The sequence below is a fragment of the Oratosquilla oratoria genome, chromosome 6 (genome assembly GCF_046742065.1).
Source record: "Oratosquilla oratoria isolate Oo_2021 chromosome 6, ASM4674206v1, whole genome shotgun sequence".
Taxonomy (NCBI): Eukaryota; Metazoa; Arthropoda; class Malacostraca; order Stomatopoda; family Squillidae; genus Oratosquilla; species Oratosquilla oratoria.
The window spans coordinates 72028678-72051999 of NC_134782.1; the positions used below are offsets into that span (position 1 = coordinate 72028678).

Here is a 23322-nt window from a genome sequence, read left to right on the forward strand (position 1 = left end):
AATAATTTTCCAGCCGCACGCAATTTAAAGGTCCTGGGTGAGGTTTAAAGGGACAGATTTAAAGGCGCAACCCACACTAGAGGGAGGCGTGCCACTTAGGACCTTCAGGCGCAGTGAATAACGTTGAAATTTGATTGAATTTACACTTGCCCAGTGTATCAACGGCCAATACGATTGTGGAGGGGAAGGGAGGAAGGTGGAGGGAGAATATTTCGCCAACTTTGTGCGAAACTAAGCGTTAGTTCCCGGCTAGCTCTGAAAAGGGAAGTATGCATGTCTCATGAGCTCTCATTGCAATCTATTACTTTAGCTAGTACATATTACTCTTTAGTACAGTCATCATGGGTAGCAAAAAGAACAAAAGAACATCACAATGACAAAAAACAGCAGTTAAAGATGGCAAGCAGTCAAAGACGACTAAAGATCTCACCACCTCTCACTCCACCACTGCCCTCACCTGCACCTCTGTGACGGTGACAGAGGTAAAGGACAACATTAGACTAAACAATTCAAAGAGGAAGATTAAATCCAAAGAAGAAAGCAAGAGGAAAAAGATCAAGGCTATACAGGAAGAAGAAAGAAGAAGGGACATCATATGATGCTGGAGGGGGTGCCCTACCAACATAGATTGGCGAGGGGAATCTGATGAGGAAAGAGAAGGCGCCCACTACTGGAAAATAAACCTCTTTCCAATGATTTAGATACCCTGAAGACCCCCAGCAGAGAGGTTTCATATGAAGAAACCGCCAAAGGTGCAAAAAAGCAAATTATATGATGTCGTCTGTGCGTCGTCACTACTGTGACATACTTATACTTTAGTTTTTCAGTATTTAAAGTACTTATAATTAAAATATGTTGATAATTTTTACTGTACTTACTTATTATATAATAAGAATTAAGCCATGAAAAAATCAGTCAAATTGGTGAAACTATAAGCAAGTTACAGATATATTCATATTTCAAGTTGCCATATCTCCGTTCGATATTTTTCTACTTTTTTTTAATCATAAAAAATCTAATATACATCAGATTTAGATGAAACTTACAGGGAATATTACTTTTAGTAACTGCTAGGGCCGATCGTTCGAATATTTTGAATAGGATGAAAGAGTTCGGAGTAATAATGGAAACGAGCAAAAAAATTGTATTTTTCACGATTTTTGCCAGACATTAAAATTGAAATGCCTGTATGCAAAAGTATAAAGGAAATTGTTCAATTACTCAATGACCGGCCCTAGGTGTGCCTACTGACTAATCATAGCCAAAATATAAAACAAATTGGTCCACGTATTATGGTGCTGTGCACTTTTAAATGTCGCTACTGGTATATGTACATGTGTACATGTGTACATACATCATTCTGCTTCACCTAAAATGTAGGCAATATGGATACCTATTTACCTGAGAAGTTTCAGCTCTTTACTCTAAATATTTTAGAAAATGACCTCCAGGTGTCGCGTACCCCCTTAAGTAGAAAACCCACAGCCCTGCAGCATGTGGCAACAGTCCCTGGGCCCTCCCACAAATCTCTATGGGAAGAAACTTTGAACTGTTCATTTTGTATTGATGTCGGACTGTTTTTAAGTTACTGGCTGAAAGTAGGATGAGGAATAGAGCTGTCATTGGTTGTCAGCTCTCCATGTGTGTAAAGGTGTTAGAAATGCAGTTGAAGTCGACCGAGATCTTAGGGCCAATCTAGAGAAAATGTCAACCCCTCAGAGCTGCAGCTCCTGATCGAAGTGAGGGAGAAGACAGGTTTTGAAAAGCTTCATTTTCCTTTTTTCAGGACCACCACAAGCATATACCCATCATTGGTTCCTTCCTTAATGATAACCCTATATGCTCACCTAAAAAGTTATGTATATATACCTGTATAGCTGTACAGTGTTTGCCGTATTGTTGCTCAGTTTTTGTGTTCATTTCGGAAACTCCTTTTTTTTTTCTTTTTATTAACATTCATTGATCACTGTTTTTCAGGTTCTCCTCGTCTCTTCTCGGCGTGACTCAAGCATGTGGATAGTGCCTGGTGGGGGTGTAGAGCCTGAGGAACTACCTGATATGGCAGCCATTAGGGAGGTGCGAGAGGAGGCAGGAGTGTTAGGTCTTCTTGGTAGATGTCTTGGGGTGTTTGAGGTGAGTAACTTGCTTTAAGTTTGGCCTTAGAAGGAGTTGCCTTTTCTTTAAATTTCTTGTAAAAGGATAAATAGTATAATATTTCAATTCTATCTGTAGCTACTGTATTTCAATCTTTTTATTTTGGTTGATTATGTATTATGAGTTTGTAATGAATGAGCAAGAGACAGAGGACTTCATTCATGAGGAGCAAAGATAAGAGGGAAACAAGGGTGGTGAATGGAAGTGGAATGAGTGGGAGTGGGTTGCCTTGACATGGCTACCTTCCATATAAGAGGGATGATGGTGATGATGATGATGCTGTTCCCTAGGTTGTCTGGCCAAGCAACCCCATCTTCCTGAGGGATGCCATGGTTGGTAAGGGGTTTTCCCATAGATACCTCATAGATTGTATGTTGTGTAGTTGGCCTGTGTAACTGTGTATAGTGCAGTCTTCCATAATGTATTGAATAGTATGGAGTGAAGTGTTACATCCTGGACAAATATTCACAATGCATTCATCCAACTGCCTCAGATAATTTAGAAGGGCTGGATTGTGGCTGCACAGCAGCCTGGCTAGGTGGACTCTGTCCTCTCAGGGAGAGAGGATTCAGAGGGATGGATGTTGGGGGGTCTGGCATATAGTAGTGTGTCGTCTTTCAGTCTATTGATGGAGCAGTGAGCAATATGATTATGGATATGCTTCTGGAGGCTGGTGTCTGGTGGTTGTGGAGGTATTTGGATGTTGTTTTGATGTTTCTTGAGATGTGTGGGTGTTCTGGCATGTGGTGTAGTGGGTGTGGTGTGTTTGTGGAGATTGCAACAAGTGTTTGTGTGCCTCTCATGTTAAAGTGATCCTTGACTTTGAGGACTCTCAATTCATGGTATAGATGGTCTGTGGGTATTGTATTTGTGCAGTCTGTAATTATCTCTATGGCTTTGTTCTGTATAGTCAGCAAGGTGTTGTGTGTCTCAGTGAGGTTAGGGGCCCATATGGGGCTTGCATAATTAACAGTGTATATTTTGTTTGTATACTGTAATGGTAGTTTCTTTGTTGTATGCAAATGTTGCACCTCAAAGTGATTTAAGTGTGTTGAGTCCAAGTGTGCATTTTGTCTTTTATGTTTGTGATGTGTTGTTTGAATGACATTGGTATATCATATGTACGTCAAGAATCTTGGGTGGGTGTATGTGTGGCATGAAGTTGCTTTTGACAAAGAGGCATGGTATGTATTTATGTTCTACTGTCCATTTGGTGAGAAATGTGGTTGTGGATTTGGTTGGGGATATTTTGAGTCCGTAGTGAACCAGATGTTGATGTATCAGGGTATGGTTGTAGTATTTCTGTGGCTATGTTTGCATTATGATGTGTGCATGTAATTGTTTGTCATCTGTGTAAGAAGAGATTAGTAGTTCTGGGGTGTGGGTATATTGTGTATTTATAGATTAAAGAGTAGGGGATAGGACAGAGCCCTGAGGTACTCCATTCCTAAAGTTTCAGGTGTGCGATGATTGGCCATTAGTCATTTCTGCCTGCCAAATAATTGGCCAGCTATCTGTTAGTATTATTGTGCATGTCTGTGTCATATATTTTATTTGTGAGATTGTGTCAGGGGATGACATCAAAATCTTTTCTAATGTCTAGTGTCATAAGAAGTGTTCTGTGTGGAGGTTTATCTGAATTGATGCCATTAGAAACTCTGTAAGATCAATCAGAAGAGTGTGAAGTGTAGTGGTCTAAAACTGTGTTGTGATTTGGGAAGGTTGAAATTGGGTGTGATGATTTGTAGTATGAGGCATTCTGTGACTTTAGAGGGAATGCTGAGAAGTGTGATTGCACAATGTGATGCTGGAACTGTTAGACCTATGTTAGGTTTGGGGATTGTGATGATTTTCCCATGCTTCAAGATGTTGGGTATGTGATGAGTGAATAGCCATAGTTGTAATGTTGGTGAGTGCATGTATTCCATGTGGTCTGAGGTGTTTTAAGTGGATGTTACTTATGTGGTCTGGACCACAAGGGGTGAAGAAGCCCTTGGTATATAGATAGATAATAATGAAAATATGTTGGTTATTTTTATTTAAATATTGCCACTGATAGAATCTTAATGAAAGTAATTTATTCTGCCAACTTGTTCTCAGGCATGTTGTAGAAGGTGACAAAGTGGGATGGAGTGAGGGGCCTATAGATCTTCTACTTTGTATTTTCTATGAAAAGTCAAGGCATAAGAGGTTCTGAAAGGACTCCAATCAGAACCCTAGCAATGCATTCATTGAATGTGGGTGGTTGTGGTACAGATGAAAGTAAAAAGGAAGAGATTGGCATTATGATTGTGAGAAGAAAGATTGATGTTAGTATTGAGTGAAACTTAAGTTGAAAGGTAGTTTGAGTTTGAGTTTGAGTCTGGGATTATAGTGGGGAGGGTGTCAGGAAAGATGAGTGGGCAAGGGAGGGAAGGAGTGGCACTGCTGGTAGGTGATGAGATAGAAAAATGTGTGAAGATATATGTGAAACTGGGATAACAGATACAGGTTTTTATGAGTGCATACAATCCTGGTAGTGAGAAAAATTGGGAAGGGGAGGCTGTTTGGATTTATTTAAATGAGTGTAAACCAAGAAGTGTAAGCCAGGAGGAGGCAAGAAAAGAGAGAGGAAGGGGTGGTGAATGGGAGTGGAGTATGTGGGGATGAAATGGGTAGGAGTGGATTTATGCCTTTGACTTTGGTTACCTCCCTTGTATGGGAGAGAAAGCTCTTGTTATATGTATGTATTCAGAGTTTTGAAAGGAGTGTTAATGTAGTGGTGTTTGGGAGTCTCATTAGAGTGGGAAGCCAGTATATGGAGTAGTAGGAAGGGTCAGGTCTTGGGTAAAAAACTGTAGTGGAGAGGTGTTAGAGATGGGTTTAAAAAGGGAGTTGATGAGAAAAAAAATTGTGTTTCAAAAGAGAGACAAACATAAATTTATGTGGGCAAGGGTATTCTAGGGAAGGATGGTTGAGAAGACATTAACCACTTTGGTACGATGATGCCTATGTAGACATCATGAGGCATGAATGGGTACATGAGGATGCCGGCGTCGACCTCTTGATTATATATATTTTTTTGTAGTTGTACATAAGTTACCCCTAGATTCTGTGAACTGGTTTGATAAAATTTTCTGTGTGAAAGAGAACGAGTAATATAGCAGTGATTATATTTTATAATGCAAGTATTGTGATACAGTGTACATATGGCAGCTGATGCTGCTCATGATAATTTTACTCATATTGAGGTGGTTAGAATATGTGGTAATACTCAAAGGGTGTATTGGAGGAGTTTTTGAATATTAATGTTTTTCCCGCATTTGCATGTTTTCTCTTTTTCTGCATGAGGGGATAGAGAGAGGGTCACTGATTAAATGAAGTGGCCTTGCTGTGGATGTGCTGTGTCTTACTGCATTGCTTCAGACCTAGGACAGTGGGTGAGATACAGGGATAACCTGTCATCCAGGAGTAGCCAAGAAAAGAGAGAGGGAGGGATGGGTGGTGAATGGGAGTGAAGTGTGTGAGGATGAAATGGGTAGGAGAATTATTCCTTTTGACTTTGGCTACCTCCCTTGTAAGGGGGGGAAAAAAGCCCTTGGTGTGTGTATGTATGTATATATATATGTATGTATGTATGTATGTATACACTTATAGTCATGGCGTATGCCCACCTTTAGTTCCTGCTTTGCCTTCACATTATAAACAACTTGCCTTTATTGACACTATGACCACTTTTCTAGTTGGTAGTTAATCAAACTATTAAATGATTGACATATTGTAAAACTAACAATTTCTTCTTTTTTTATTTTGATAATGGTATTTTAGTACAGTATTGTATTTCTTCTGCATGGTACAATATACAGTCCCCCCCCCCCCCCCCACCAAATTCCTGGGTCAGAAGCAATACAGCAAAATACAGCAGTTTCACAGCAGGGCCTGACAGCCGAAACTGGTTTACATCCTCTGCTTCATTTTTTATGGTGACCCTCCCTCTGTGTTCACTCACAAATAACTAGAGATGATAAGGAAAAATCCTTTAAGACCATGTCAGTTAATCAGTCATTTTCCACTCCCACATATCTTTTGTCCTCCCCTGTCTCTTCTCAATGGATATTCCTCTTTTGTCCAATGCCCCCTACACTCAGTTCATCCATCTAATTTTCAGGCTTTCCCATAAGTTCATTCCATCCACATCTGCCTTCCACACTCTTTTTGCGAGTCTTTCTTCACTCTTTTCATATGTGAAAACCGTATTATTTCATCAACCCAACCTGCTAGCTCCCTTCTACCCCTAATCTCTGCCTTACCTCCCCATGTCTCACCCTATCCATCCTCACAACTTCTTCATACTTGTCAAACACTTCATCTCAAACACATTTAAATTTCCTCTTTCTACCTCCCATAAATTCCAAGTCACTGCCCCATACAGTGTTATAGGCACAATTGCTCCCTCATACAGTCCTCTCTTTGCAGCCATCCCTAGATACCCACTTCCCACAACACTTCATTCCTTCAAAACCCCAACTTAGTTCCCTCACTCTACAGCAGGGGTGGACAATCTTTTTGAGGACAAATACCAAAATCAGCCAGTCTTTGAAATTGCTGGGAACATTATAATTTACTATCTTTTGAATACTGGGCAAACTTTTTCAAATATCAATAAACTCTGGAGAGGTAAAGTCATTATTACAAGTGATGTTTTGGGTGATGATAGGTGGTAATGGACATGGATGTATCTGATGTAGTAGGCCTTATGGTCACTTGCAGTCTCCTTCATTATGTTCTTATGTTCTTAACCACTTTGGTACGATGACACCTATGTAGGCATCATGAGGTGTGAGTGGGTACATGAGGATGCTGGCATCAGCATCTTGATTTTATATATATACAGTGTATATATATATATATATATATATATATATATATATATATACAGTCGAACCTCGAAAGCCCAGACCCCGAATGCCCGGACCCTTGTATGACTGGTCGAAATGAACAAAGGGTGGGCTTTTCAAGCAAAGTTCCCTATTTGTCCGGTAGGTGGCAGCGACGGCCGTACACGTGTACTAAAATCCGGCCCAGTCAAGCCGCCACCAGGGCTGCCGTTTCATAGAATTTTGTACCAAAACGTAGTAAAATAGCGGCATGTGGCAACTGCACAAGGACATGAGGAAATTTTTTCTACATAGCGGGCTGTTAAAAACATTCAAAAACTCACTTTTGTTTAAAAATCATAGAACTAGTTATCAAATAATAAATGGTACATCAAAATATGACTTTTATTGGTAATTGTGTTACTTATAAAATATTATACCCCAAAAGATACGTTTTTACCGTGTAGAAAAAAATGCTACGCTAAAGTTTCAGCTTTCTTTCAGCGATAATAATATAAAAAAAATAATTTTTATATCTTCCTGAATATGTTAGGGCATGGGGACCTTATATACATTCAAGAATAAAAAAACTAGAACCACCATTTTGTCAAAGTTTGACAAGTATATCTTGCTATGAAAGTCTGCATACGTCCGAGAAAAATATATGCCCCGGTATGGCAACACTCCCATTCTACATGGCAGTGTAGAAAACGCGGCAACCCTGGCTGCCACCACTGTCCCGCGTGCATACCTTCCGATATTTACAGTGTACATAATAAAAAATACAGTACAGTACACTGTTTATACAGTACATTTACATGCCTGTATTACAGTTATTATTACAGAATTATTAGTATTATAGCATTATTATTACAGTATTGTTATTATTACAGTGTTAGAGTATTATTCTTATGCGTTTCTATGCCATATCATACATTACCTATACGTATACCGCTACGAAAATCTACGGGTGTTAGGGCGATATTTTCGATGACCGGACGTTTGGCATGACCGGACCACCCTTCCCCCCAATTAGTCCGGGCTTTCGAGGTTCGACTGTATATATGTATATATATATATACATACATACGTATTCCAAGGCTTTTTCCCCCTTACAAGGGAGGTAGCCAAAAAGGAAAAGGCATAAAATCATTCCCACCCATTCCATTCCTGAATACACTCCACACCCCTCCACCCTCCCTCTTATCTTAGCACCTCCTGGATGACGGGTCATCCCTGCACCTTGTCCACTGCCCTGGGTCAGAAGCAGTGTCGCAAGACACAGCACATCCACAGCAAGGCCGCTTCATTAAATCGGCAACCCCCCCTCTCCGTCCCCCCCTTGCATAATTGGAGAAGACGGGGAGAAATCCCTTTGGGCTGCGTTAAATTTTGCTCACACATACTACCTCACCCCCCCATCCCCCCAGCCCATTCCACCTCATGCATCACAACATCATCCATATACAACCATTCTCCATTCACCCATCTCCCGTCCTTCCTCAACAGACATTCCCCTCTTCCCCAAAGCCCCCTTCACCCCATCCATCCACCTCATCCTAGGACGTCCCCTCATGTTCACTCCCTCCACATCTGCCTTCCATACCTCTTTTACTAGTCTTTCTTCACTCATTCTTTCCATGTGTCCAAACCATCCTAATATTCTTTCATCAACCCTATCTCCCAACTCCCTTTCCACCCCCGTTCTCCTCCTCACCTCCTCATTTCTCACTCTATCTAGCCTAGCCTAGTAACCCCCATCATCATATGTATATATATATATATATATCTTTTTTTTTTTTTTCTTCTTTTTTAGGACTGTCCCCTTTTGGAGCTACAGGTAGTAGGACTCCTAATCCCATCCCCTGTCCCTTTTTTGTTGCCTTTTATGGCTCAAGTGGAAATATTGGTGGCAGTATTCGTTTGCCCCTACCATAGGGTAGGTAGGCAAAAAAAGGAAATGGATAGTCAGCGAAATGGTACAGGACAATAACAAGGGGTTGGGGGACAGCATAACAGAGGGACAGTCGTAGTATAAAAGTGGTATAATTTCTCTATGCACAGAGTTTTCCTCTATCATAGACAAAATGATGTGTGGCTCTGGTCCGTAGGGGCGCCCCCTATAGACCCTAAAGCATCAACTGCATGCTACTTTGCCACAATAACATGCAGCCAATACCCCAGACGGAGTGGAAAGGAAGCTGGGAGATAGGGTTGATGAAAGAGTATTAGGATGGTTTGGACACACGGAATGAATGAGTGAAGAAAGATTAGTAAAAGAAGTGTGGAAGGAGTGAATATGAGGGGGTGTCCTAGGATGAGATGGATGGATGGGGTGAAAGGGGCTTTACAAAACAGAGGAATGTCTGTAGAGGAAGGATGGGAGAGGACAGAAGATAGGGGTGAATGGAGAAGGGTTGTGTATAGATGAGGCTGTGATGCATGAGGGGGAGTGGTTAGGGGATGGGGGGTGAGGAAGTATGTATGAGAAAAAAATTGACGCAGCCCGAAGGGATTTCTCCCCATCTCCTTTCCTGCATGAGGGGACAGAAAGGGGGGTACACCGAATTTATGAAGCGGCCTTGCTGTGGATGTGCTGTGTCTTGTGACACTGCTTCTGACCCAGGGCAGTGGACAGGATGCAGGGATGACCCATCATCCAGGAAGTGCCAAGATAGGAGGGAGGGAGGAGGGTGGAGGGGAGTGGAATATATGGGAAATGAAATGGGCGGGAGTGATTTCTATGCCTTTTTCTTTTTGGCTACTCCCCGTGTAAGGGGGAAAAAGCCTTTGGTATATGTATGTATATAATATATATATATATGTATATATACAGGAGCCCCTCAAATAACGCGGATTCGAATAACACGGATTCAATCATACGCATATTTTATTTCAAAATCATCTCAAATGTAGAGAACCGTTTTAAAATTCGTGCCGAGTCGAGCACGCATACGCACACACGCGGCAACATCGCAAACATTTGTGGTGACTGCTTTCTATTTTACCATATACAGTCGATCCTCATATAACGTGGTCATTATGTACACTGGGAACTGCTCAAACAAGGGTGTGGGGTGAGGGGATGGCCGTGGGTGGCTGCCTGCGGTTACGTGTCAACCTACGGGTACTGATGCAGGAGGGAGGGAGGGGAGGAGAGGGGGAGTAGGGGGTGGTAGGGGGGTAGCCAACAAGCTTTAGGTTGTCGCTTCCACCACCTGCGCCATCCTATCGTGAAATTTTACCGCCCTAACCTGTTGAAGTGTAATGGTTCTTTATGACATGCAGTCTCATTAGGTGCCTGACGCTTCATCTCCAACAGTGAGCGATTATAAATAGTTTCCAGAACCAACAGCAGTCTGCCTTAGACTAACCATAGCTTACAACATGGAAATAGTTACTAAGTGTAATTTTCATGTCTGTTGCAGATGTTGACAGAGACAATCTAATAAAGTAACCCATGTTAGAGGCTGGTAGAAAAAAGGGGTAGAAGATAGGTTGTTGCATTTTAAAGGTAGGTTGTTTGTAAATAACAGCACGAGCGAGCTGCCTGAGTCTGTTTTTCACCTTATGTAGGTAATTAAAGTATTTTTTGTAAATAACAGCCTGGTAGCTTGGGAGTAAATTTACATTTTGATGAAATGACATTCCTTTGTAACCTAAATGAGAATTATGCAGATACTCAAGATTATTCTAAGTAAACAATATTGCTGTAAAGACTTGAAACAAAGAATCTGATTGGTGAAAGGGTGGAGAAAATTCAATTGGTTCATGAATGTATAATCATTCCCTTTGGAGAGGATTGTAAATATAAAGTTAACCACTTCACTACGGGACTTAAATCTCGCGGGCAGCAGCCAATGCCAGCCGTACGACGTGTCGTAATAATACTCGCATCATAAAATATAGTCACCGCTTATATTGATCGTTCTCTCTTTCACCCGCGAATTTTGAAAACCACAGAGAATGGGATTCATGGCACATTTGGGAGAATGTAAAAATACAGGGGTGACTACAATAAATATAATCAAGACGCCGATATGGCAGCGTCGCGAATCCACTTGCTCCTCATGACGCCTACGTAGGCGGCACCGTATGGAAGGGGTTAAAGATCATTGGACTAAGGAAACCACTATGTCACTGCAAAGCTTACGTAGGATCTTGTATACATGCTCGCAGGGGATTCTTTTGAAAAACTTCGGAGAGTACACTGTATAAGAATTAACAGAAGAAAAATATAGTAAATTACTACATTTTCATTCTCCTAGACAGAAGATTACAACTATAAGAAGTGAGTTGCCATTGTAACCGTTAAATAGGTTGTTGGTTACGTAAGGAGGACTTAATGCGGGCGAGATAAACTCCAAAGCGGGAGTTTACTTCTTTAATAACAATTGAAGGTCAATCTGGTTTACAAACTACAAATGGGCCCTTTGGGCAAATAACAATATGTGCCAAGCCTTGACCTAGGGCACAACTGGCTGGCAACCTCTCGGTCTGCCTAGCCTGGCATCTGGCCGGTAGGCTCTTCACCTACCCCTGCTCTGACTACTGGCTGGTAGGCTCTTGACCTACCCAGCCTCTCTGGCTGCGTGACATGGGTGTTATAGGGTATATATGTGGTTAGTGGAGGGTTGTAAGTAAAGGCGTCAGTCTCGCTATTCTATGCATGGGGTCAGTTCTATGTATGAGGGTTAGTCCTATAATTGGTGGATATTGTTAGGTATATTATATATATATATGTTAGTTTATGCGTAATATACTAGGGTAGTTATAATAAAAGGACTTGATAGGTTAGTCTGGTGACATTGGGTATCTATATCTTGTTTGTCTTGAGATGTGCTGCATTAGATGTATGTTCTGGGAAATGCAAGGTTAGCAAGAGGGGGAGTCTCGCTATGTTGCAAGCATGTGGATCACGTGCATGGTGGGTGATGGTTAGTAATGGTTACAGCCATATCTACGAGGGAGGGCCACGGGGCAGTGATGGTGGCTGCACCCTGACATGGATGTGCACTAAAAACATTTTATCAACCCCTTCGATGTCCAGTGTGCACACATGGAGCCAGAAATATGAAATGAACTTCAACATCAAGAAATGTAGCATAATGGAATTTGGAAGAGGCAAAAATAGAGTTTCGGGAAAATATACAATTGGAAACAAAGTAGTCAAAAAAGTAAACTCAGAGAGGGACCTAGGAGTAATCATCTCAAGTGACTTGACACCTGACAAACATGTAAATAAGTTATTTGGAGAGACCTACAACTTGTTAAGATCAATGAAAGCGGCCTTCGACTACATGGATGAGGAAATGGTTAAGAAAATAATTATTACATTGATAAAACCGAAATTAGAATATGCTATATGAATGTGGGCACCTAGCACAAAGAAAAACACAAGAAAATTAGAAAGAATCCAAAGAGCAGTGACCAAAAATGGTACACTATCAAATTTGACATATGAACAAAGATTGGAGAAATTACAGTTGTCAACATTGGAGCAGAGAAGGGAGAGAGGCAATTTGTTGACCATTTTCAGAATTATGAAAGGGATGGAAGTTCTTGATAGAGATGACCTATTAAAATGGGACAAGAGAGAAACAAGAGGACACGAAAAGAAACTAAAGAAAGACAGTTACAGAAGAGACCTGAAAAAGAATAGTTTCCCACACAGAGTGATCGATGTCTGGAACAAATTGAACAGTGAAACAGTGAATGCCAGAACTATACACGATTTCAAGAATAAACTGGACGTGGAGAGATACGAAAACGGGTCACAACGAGCATAGCTCCCGTCCCGTAAAATACAACTAGGTAAATGCACATATGGAGTGAGCAGTACTCCAACATCTTCAATCAACTCTTGAGGGATATTCTCCATTGTCTTGGATTCTCCCAAGAGACATTCTATTGTCCCCAGTGACCCAAGGACTAGGCTTTCCAGACAACACCCAAAAACTTCTGCTTGGACAATGGACCTTGTGCATCCTGACTACATTAGATGTGTCTCTGGTCATCGTCACCCAACTGGCGTAACAAACCTAATTGTGAATATGGCAACCCTTGTATATATGTATATAATGTAGAATCTGGCAACCCCATGAGTCTTCCTTGGAGGTTCCATGCACTTGTAAACCAGAGAAGTCAAGAAGATTAAAGCAAAGACAACTTCCCTCATTTGTCTCACCAGGACCCTAATGTAGATATGCAATTACAAATCTACAAAGATATGTCAGTGAATTCCTCCATGCAGAAGTGGAACCAATCAACATTCACCGGTGTATGGTGAACATTTATAGGGCTGAGGCGGTTGATGTTAGCACAGTTAGGAGATGGGTTTGTTGATTTCAGAGTGGCAACAGAGATGTGAGTAACAAACCATGCTCCAGGTGGCCATGCACAACCCCTTGCTCATCACTGGTGAAACTGCATTGAGAAGGGGGTTAATTATGTGGAGAAATAGATTCTGAAGCAAATATGTTTTGCAGAGATAACCCTGTGAGCAGGATCAACACCAAGGAAACATGCCACGTGCCCATATAGCCTGAGGTGATGTTCACAAATTATGCTGGTATTTGGGCTAAACTGAGTCTCACAGGTCTCTGGTTTGATACGAAGTTGTTCCAGTGATACCCCATGAGTCTTCAAAGGTATTTAGTACCAGACATTGAGACGCCTCTTCAAGTCAGCATTCATTGTCCATGTCACACAGCTGTAGAGCAAGACAGGGAGCAAAAGTGATTTGAAGATTTGAATCTTAGCTCTCCTACATAAATAATGACAGTGCCATATACTCTGGTTGAGAAAGTCCATAACACCGTGATACCAATCCTTTGGAGTACTTACTGACATGACCCACCACTGTTATACACTAAAATACCAAGGCGTAAAGTGTCCTCACCACATGCATGGACAGACTGAACTCTGTCATCCAGTAAACCCTCAAACTTCTGGACCTTGGTCTTGGTCCAGGTGACCTCAAGACCTAGTGGTCACACCTCCCAGTGCAGTGACTTGAGGACAGGAACCAGGACCTCCAGTGACTGCAAGAAGGACAGCATCATCAGCAAACACAAGGTCAGTGACCTTGGTGTTGCCAATAGATCCACTGCAATAACATTGATTGACGACTGTCCAATACTCAGTCCATGCAGGCGTTGAAAAATATTGGGGTGAGGACACACCCTTGCCTCACTCCTGAATTAACATGAAAGAAACTAGATATGTCTACTCCATATTTTACAACACTCTACCCGAGTACAAGCTAGAAGATCCCAGAGCAGTCTATGATGCATTGAGTGAAACACCTTCTCAAGGTAAACATATATTGTAAGAAACATCTGTTGAAACTTGTTTCAGCACTCCACAAAAATATGAAGTGCTAGGATCTGATCAGTTGTTCACTTTCCTGGTGTAAACCCACCATTCAGGCCTCTGAAACTTTAGCAGATGTGAATTAACCCATGTCATCAGTAGATGGGCAAACACCTTATCTGGCACACTGAGCAGTGTAATGCCATGATAGTTGTTGCAGTCCTGTTGGTCCCATTTCCCCTTCCAGATTGGGACAACCAAACCTTTTTTTCTAGTCAGAGGGAATGGTAACAGACTGTCAGAGTGCAGACAATACCACATGCAACCTGCAGATCATGGCCTCACCTCCTGCTTTCAGCAAATCTACTCTGATGTTGTAGATGCCAGCTGCCTTTCCACCTTTCAACTTACAGCCTCTTTGACCACTGAGAGTACAGAGAGTCATCATTTGGTGGATCAGGAACTGCCACCTGAACACCATCAAGGGAAAGCAGTCCACTTTGAAAGTCACCTGTGAGTAACTGCTCAAAGTACTCAGTAAAGGGACTACACCCCTCCACATGTGACACTAGTTTGCCATCAGCTGCTCAGATTGTGCTCCTTGGGGTCACAAATTTGGAGTGGAGTGTTTTCAGGGTTTGGTAAGCAGGCCTGAGGTCATTTGCATGAATTGATGGAGACTCAAGTGCATATAATGCTGTATGTGGACTAAATGATGGCTGTGGACCATATAAAGTACCTGTCTTTTTGAATGCACAAATCATGTCACAAAGAGACTTGGCTCCCATCTCGGAAAGCTTAAACAGGAGGATTTTACAGTCATAGCAACAAAAACAGGAAAGAAAATAAAGTGCAGCAGTCTTGGAGGAGCCAAGAAACTGACAGATAATGTAATACAGATGCTGCAAAGATATTATGAAAAAAAACTTTCACTGATAATGAAAACAAATCTTTTGGAGCAATGAGAGATTCTATCATGCCTATTCCTCAGACATGTCTCCAGAGCTGTATGATTTCTGCCTTAAGGACATCAATTCATGGTGCTTTTACCAAAGGACACTGGCTCAAGGTGAAACACAATGCAGCCATCCAGTGAAACCACCATATCTGAGCAACATCCCTTCATACAAGCAGGAAGAGATAAAGAAGATTTATATTGATCTCACCAGGACAGAGCTGCTTGAGAGATGCCTGAAAAGTTACACTCAGAACATCAATAAAAGTTTACACCCAAATCTATGGTCTAAGTGTTTGAAGACCAAGCACAGCAGACCAAAACGAGTAAGATTTGCAGCTGCTGTAAGTACTCTAAACTACAATTTTGGCTACATCGACACCAATTTGCTTATTCACCATGGTTTTGGAACTTCTCAGCACACACTCTCAGGGTTAGCCATCCAAGAGGCAAAAAGGAAAACACCAAAGAAGACAACCAAGAGGTCAAGTGAAGAAAAATAAAGTCAGCATTATGAGGCAGGAAGCTTCTAATCTGATGACAATGAGGAGGATGGCACCCTCTGATACCCTCACCTGTAAGTGAATAATATCCTGTAAATTAGAAGGGGACCAGGTGCCAAACAGGCCTGAATGTTACAATAAACCCTTGTTTTATCTGGATTTACCTTATCCCATTATATGTAAAATCATACCAGAGCTTGCAAACTTCATGAAATTCATCAACAGAAAATGGCTCATATCTCAAAACTAAAGTTATTGACATTTCTAGCTAAATAACTGTTATTTTTCAAGTGATTGTGTATATATACATATATCTATGGAAAGGAGAAAAGGAGATTGCTTTCATCAAGAGACATTTTTAAAAATGCCTAAGACTATCCAGGGAGATTTTATTTATTTATTTTATTTATTTATTTATTTATTTTATTATTTTTTTTTTTTTTTTTTAAATTCACCAGTGTTTCTTATTTTTTTTTTTTTTTTTTTTTTTTAAGTAGTATTCAATAATTAAAATTGTCTTTGATCAAAATTAAGCTGCATGTATCTTATTGTATCCATACTAATTTTTTTTCAGTGTTGATTTATTTCATATCTCCAAAAATAATGACCATATTTCAATGAAATTTTGGAATTTTGTACTAAGGTACAAAGGAATATACACAAAAAATCATGGCAGCGTCTCCCCTTAAATGTGTTTGAAATTAAATGTCTGAGAACTATGGTGGGGGTCACTAGGCTGTATAGAGTAAGAAATGAGGAGGAGAGTGGGGCTGGGAAAGGAGTTGGGAGATAAGGTTGATGAAAGAGTATTGGGATGGTTTGGACATATGGAAAGAACAAGTGAAGAAAGATTAGTAAAAAGAAGTGTGGAAGGCAGAGGTGGATGGAGTGAACAGGAGGAGTTGACTGAGGATGAAATGGATGGATGTGCTAAAAGGGGCATTCAGAAAGAGGGGGATGTCTGTTGAGGAAGGGAGAAGACAGAAAATAGGGGTGAATGGAGAATTGTTGTATATGGATGATGCTCTTATGTATGGAAGGGAGTAGGTGGGGTTTGGGGGGGTTAGGGAGTGGTTATGTGTGAATGATATTTTGACAGCCTGAAGGGATTTCTCCCCAACTTCTCTTTTTCTGCATGAGGGGACAGAGAGGGGTTGCTGTTTAAATGAAGTGGCCTTACACTGGATGTGCTGTGTCTTGCTGCATTGCTTGTGACCTAGGGCAGTGGGTGAGATGCAAGGATGATTCATCATCCAGGAGGAGCCAAGAAAAGAGGGAGGGGTGCTGAATGTAAGGGAAAGCCCTTGGTATATGTACAGTATGTATATATATTTTGCAAGGCTGGAAAACCCCTTGAATAGGAAATGACATGTCTTTTGAAGCTATATATATATATATATATATATATAATATAATATATATATATATATATATATATATATATATATATATATATATATATAATCTGCATTTTCTTTTGAAGGCATTTGAATTTATTCTAATTTATCAAGAAAACATTGTTTCTATATTTTCTTGTTTTCAATGTAATAAGTAATGAGTTTGTTTTAACAGCTTTGTATAGCCTGAATATTAAAAAGACAGGCCTCACATTGATGACTTCCTGATTTTTTTCACAATGGACCTATGATACTGAGTAGTAGCTATTGAAGAGCATTTTAGTGAACACCTACTCATTGTGGCTGAAAAATTACTAAAAGGAAAATGTTTTATTATTTCAGAATTCTGAACGTGGTCATCGGACAAGTGTGTATGTTCTGGTGGTGACTGAAGAGATGGAAGAATGGGAAGACTCTAAAAGCATTGGTAAGTCTGGGTTTCAGGCCTCTGATATTCCTTTAAACTTGAACATTACAAATTTTGAAGTAATCACATTTTTGCACAACACATCCCATCCATTGTCATCAGTTCAATAAATGTTATAAATTCAAGATATTTACTATAATACCAAACTTACCAAAGATTGTGAAGATGGGTTCTTGATATGCCATAATCATATAGTGGTGGGACTGAAAATTTTATTCTGAATCATTGAATTTTGTTTATTTCCTCTAAAATCCATTAAATGGGGCCCCATTAAATAAAGGGCAGAGTCTAGTTTTTATTATAAACTCAAAAATTTGTGTTGTAGTGGGTTTGACCCTACATTGTGCAGCAGTTATGGTATATCTTTATTGTTATTTCAAATAAAAGTCTAGGGGAGTCTCACAGTTAATTGGGAGTTTCATAGAATGAAAATTCTAGTTGAGTGGAGTGAAGGCGTTACTTTGAAGTAGCTCTCTTCCCTTCAACCACAAAAACTGACACCTTGATAATTTTAAGTTAATATATGGGCTTATAGCAAGACTGTAATACACTTAAAATTCACAAATAGCATTGATTTAAACAGAAAAACAAATATGTACAATAGGCAATAGAATAAGAATGTGGTAAGTAAAGTATTGTAGGTCTGTACACAAAAACAAAAGTAAACAGAGAATGGAAGGAAAATTTAACAAACAAGCAACTGCATGTTTTACTTGACTGTCTTCTATCATATGACATCTGTATACCTGCCATGCATGTCAGAGCATGAAGTACAGTATGGTTCAGTTACTTTATTGTAATTCATATTGGTAGAAAATTTTTGCACTGTAATTTCATGCCATACTTTTTGTTTCCTTTTATACATACCAATTGAAAATATAGCACAGTAATATTGAATGTGATTTCATCTCTGTGCCAAAAGGCCTCTTCCCCCTTATAAGGGAGATAGCTAGCCAAGGCACCCATTGTCCCATCCCACATCCATCCAATAGCCATTTGTTTCTCTTTTGTCATAGCTCCTTGTGACCGAAGGGCCTTGCCTTATGCCCACTGCCTAGGTCAGAAATAATGCAGCAAAACACAGCACATCCACAGCAGGGCCTAACAGACTAAGCTAGTTTACCCTTACAACTTCATTTACATGGTGAACCTCCCTCCTCATTCCCTCGCACCCTTGCACCCACATCATACATTCACATCCATTCCCCACTCACACCTGTCTCTTGCTTTCTCACTTCCCTGCTCAACAGACATTCCCCATTTATGCAAGGTTCTTATCACCCCATTCATCCATGTAATTCTCTGTCTTCCCCTCAAGTTCATAACACTGTATAGGGCAGAAACTTGTCACACATCATTTGTTAAGTAAAATCTTGACTTGTAGAGGAATGATGCTACTTTTTGTACTACAACTACCCTCCTTTTATGCTGTGTCCTGGAAAGTGTCCTTTACCACTTTGTTGAGCATTGCTCTCTCTCTCTCTCTCTCTCTCTCTCTCTCTCTCTCTCTTTTCTGGTGTCCCCTGTGGTAGGGGTAAGAAAAAATTCTGCCACTATGATTCCCATGCAAGTTGTAAAAGGCTACAAAGTGGGATGGAAGGACAGGACTTGGTATCTTGCTCTCTCTGTTTATCCTTCAAGAAGTCAAGGCAGAAGAGGGTCTGGCAGAATTCCAACCAGAACCATAAATTGGGAGTGATGAGGGAGTGCGGGAGGAAGTGCCTCTATTGGTAATCAATATGATAAGGAAGTGTCTTCAAAGTTAACAAGAGTAAAGGTAAAACTGGTTTAGGAGATGTAGATTTTTGTGAGTGCATATGGACCTGGTACTGTGTATATGTATTTATTGACCTAGTTGTATCTTATGGGAAGGGGAACTATGCTCATGGTGTCCTGTCTCTTTATCTCGCCATATCTAGTTTGCTTTTGAATTCATGTATTGTTTTTGCACACACTATAGTTCTGTCTAGTATGTTCCATACATCCACCACTCAGTAGGGAAAGCTGTTCTTTTTCAGGTCTCTTCTATAACTGTCCTTTTTGAGCTTCCTTCCATGTTCTCTTGTGTTTGTTTCTCTTATCCCAATTTAGTAAGTCTTGTCTATCAGGGACTTATATACTCTACTCTACTCCATTGGCTATCAGGACTGCAGTCCCTTCACTGCTTTCACTATGCCTCTCCAGACCAATCTGTCCTCCGCTGTTTCCTTCCAATTTTGTAGGTCAGGGTTAATGCGGGCCATGTCATTCGCCACTCCATTGCTCCACTGGTACCTAGGTCTTCCCAGGGGGCGTCTACCCCTTATACTTCCTTCCATCACAATTTTTGGCCATCTTGTGAGCTCCATCCTGGCACAGTGACCAGCCCACCTTGCCCTTCTCCCACTTGCAACATTATGCAGCATTTGTTGTCCTGTCTGTTCTTTAATTTCCCTATTGTGCCCTCGTCTCCATTCTCCCAATTCTGTATCATAAACAGGGCCCAGAATTCTTCTAATAATGATGTTTCAAAGACTTCAAGTTTTCTTTTTATTTGTTTGGTAAATGTCCAAGCCTCACAATCATATAACACTGTTGGTCTAATTACAATGTTGTATGTTCTCATTTTTGTTTTCTTGCTAACCTTTCTGCTTCTCATGATGGTAGAGAGAGCATGGTAGCATTTGTTTCCTGCTGCAATCCTTTCATTTATTTCAATGTCCATCTCATTTCTTTCTGTTACAAGGGCTTCTAAATATTTGAATTGTCTATATATTGCACATATAGGGTTCTGATCTGCATGTTGCCTCTATTGCTGCCTTCTCTATTCATTTTCATGATTGTTGTCTTACTCTTGTTGCACACCAGGCCTACTTGCCCTGCTGTGTTCTGGAATGGTGTGAACATTTCATTAATCTCATCCATATTCTTGGCAATCATCACAACGTCATCTGCATAGGCCCTATATTTCCTGTGTCAAATCTCACTCCTGGGTGGTTAAGACTCTCCCTGGCCACCTTTTCCATCACGAGGTTGAAGATTTATATACCTCTTATAATGGTCAACAAGTCACCTCTTTCCCTTCTTTTTTTGTTTCAGAGTTGGTAATTCAAGTTTTGACAATCTGTCTTCATATGACAGTTTTAATAGTGTTGGGGCTATCTTTGTAGTTGCTCTCTGGATTCTCTCAATTTTCCTTATATTCTTTTTAGTACTGGGTGACCATAGTGTCGCTGCATACTCAAATTTAGTCCCTATCAGTGTGACTTGTATTTTCTTACCATTTCTTCATCCAAGTAAGTAAAAGCCACTTTTATTGATCTTAGCAAATTATAGGTTTCTCTGACAATTTTGTTTATCTGTTAGTCAGGGGACTTATCCTTTGTGATGATTTTTCAGATCCCACTTTCTTTACTTCCATTGCACCAATTTTATATTGTCCTGATATCCTTTTTTTACTTTTTTCCAAATTCCATTATGCTACATTTCTTATTATTGAAGTTTACTTTCCACTTCTGACTCCATTCCCAAACCCTGTTCAGATCTCTCTGCAGTCACAATCTGTTTCAGTACTCACTTTCTTTAACAGTTTAGCATCATCTGCAAAGAAGCTCAAGTAACATTACACACCCTCGTCCATGTCATTCACATAAATAGCAAACATTATTGGTGCCAATACTGATCCTTGTGGAACTCCACTAATCACCTACTCCCAAGTAGAACTCTTATCTCTGAGCACTACCCTCATTTTTCTTCCATGCCAAAAGTCCTCCATCTATTTCAGTAGTTTACCATGTATCCCTCCTATGGTTTCCAGTTTTCTTAACCCCTTCCATACGGTGCCGCATACGTAGGTGGCATGAGGAGCAAGTGGATACGCGAGGCTGCCATATCGGCGTCTTGATTATATTTATTGTATTTGCCCCTGCGTAATGACATACCCTCTAAACTGTCTTCATCACATTTTCTATAGTTATCAAAATTCACGGGTGCAAGAGAGAACGATCGATATAAGCGGTGACTATATTTTATGATGCGAGTATTATTATGACACGTACGTCTGGCAGCTAATGCTGCCCGCGAGATTTTGGCCCGTACTGAAGAGGTTAATAGTATTTTGTGAGGGACTTTATCAAAAGCTTTTTGTAGATCTAGGAAAGCACAATCAGCCCAACCATCCCTCTCCTGTATTATATCAGATCATTTTCTGGTGGAAGGTAAGTTGAGAGTGGAGGATAGATGGAGAAAGAGGAAAAGTACAAAAGGTAGGGAGGTGCTTAGAGTGAACTACAATGAGAAAGAAAAGGAGAAGGAGTACAAGAAGAAGCTGAGAGAGTTGGAGGGAGTGAAGGATAGAGTAGAACTAGGAGTAGAGGAGGAATGGGGATGGTTCAAGGAGGGAGTCACAAGGTGTTCAAAGATGGTGTGTGGAACAAGGAGGATGGGAGGAAATAGAAGGAATGGTAGTGAGTGATGGGATGAGGAAGCAAAGAAGGTTGTAGAAGAAGCGGGCCTTCACTGATTGGTTACAATATACAATGAGGGAATCATATGAGAGGTACAAAGAAAAGAGAAGAGAAGTAAAGCAGGCAAAGAGGAGAGCAGATATGAAATGGGGTAAGAGTGTGACAGCAAATTTTGAAAGTAAGAAGAGAAGGCAGTAAGAGGAAGATGGGTAGAGTATTTTAGGGAGTTGATAAATGTGAAGGAGGATATGGAGGGAAAGGTAGTTGTAGTAGGAAGCGATAAGAAAATGACAGTGACGAGTGAGGAAAATGGAGGAGAAATAAGGAAAGATGAAGTGAAGGCAATTGTTAACCCCTTCACTCTGGGGCACATCGCACATCTGGCAGCATTAGCTGCCCGACGTGCGATGTGCGTCATAATAATCACATTATAAAAAATAAAGTCAGTGCTCAATCATTCATTCTCTTTCACCCGTGAATTTTGATAACCATAGAAAATATGATGAAGCCAGTTTAGAGAGAATGGAGGTAGGTAGGTACGACTATAATAAATATAATCAAGATGCCGACATCGAAATCATCGCGTACCCACTTGCTCCTCATGACGTCTATGTAGGCATCACCATATGGAAGTGGTTAAGATGATGAGAGCAGGTAAGGCACCTGGGTTGGATGGATGTCATGCAGAATGTCTGAAAAAAAGGAGGTACTGTGATGGTGGACTGGCTGGTGAGGCTATTTAATGTTTGTTTAAGAGAGGGTAGAATGTTGGAGGACTGGAAGAGTGCCCATATAGTTCCACTTTACAAGGGAAAAGGGACAAGTGTGAGTGTAGTTGTTTCAGTGAGTGTAGTAGTTGGGAAGGTGTATGTGAGGGTCTTGATTGAGAGGATTAGGAGAGAAACAAAGGGAGTAATTGGTGAGGAACAGTGTGGATTTAGGACAGGTAGGAGTTACATAGATCAGATTTTTGTGGTAAGACAGATATGTGAGAAAGCTATAGGAAAAGGTAAGGATGTTTTTTGGGCTTTTATGGATCTGGAAAAGGTTTATGACAGGGTAGACGGGAAGGCACTGTGGGATGTCTTGCAAATATATAAGATAGGAAGAAAGCTGTTAAGAGGAGTCAATCAAGAGTTTTTACGAGAGCAGTAGAGTTTGTGTTAGAATCAGAAATGGAGAGGGTGAGTGGTTTGAGGTCAAGGTGGGACTTTGTCAGGAATGTGTTATGTCGCCCTGGCTGTTCAATTTATACATGGATGGGATGGTTC

The 23322-nt window shown here is 40.6% G+C and overlaps 1 protein-coding gene across 1 annotated transcript in view; it reads left to right on the forward strand.

The window, feature by feature from the left end:
- LOC143026606 (diphosphoinositol polyphosphate phosphohydrolase 1-like) overlaps positions 1-23322 on the forward strand; it is a 74009-nt gene that overhangs the window by 41736 nt on the left and 8951 nt on the right. The window contains exons 2-3 of the mRNA XM_076187295.1: positions 1978-2133; positions 17522-17606. Coding sequence (XP_076043410.1) covers positions 1978-2133; positions 17522-17606 — 241 coding nt within the window. The remainder of the gene's footprint in view (positions 1-1977; positions 2134-17521; positions 17607-23322) is intronic.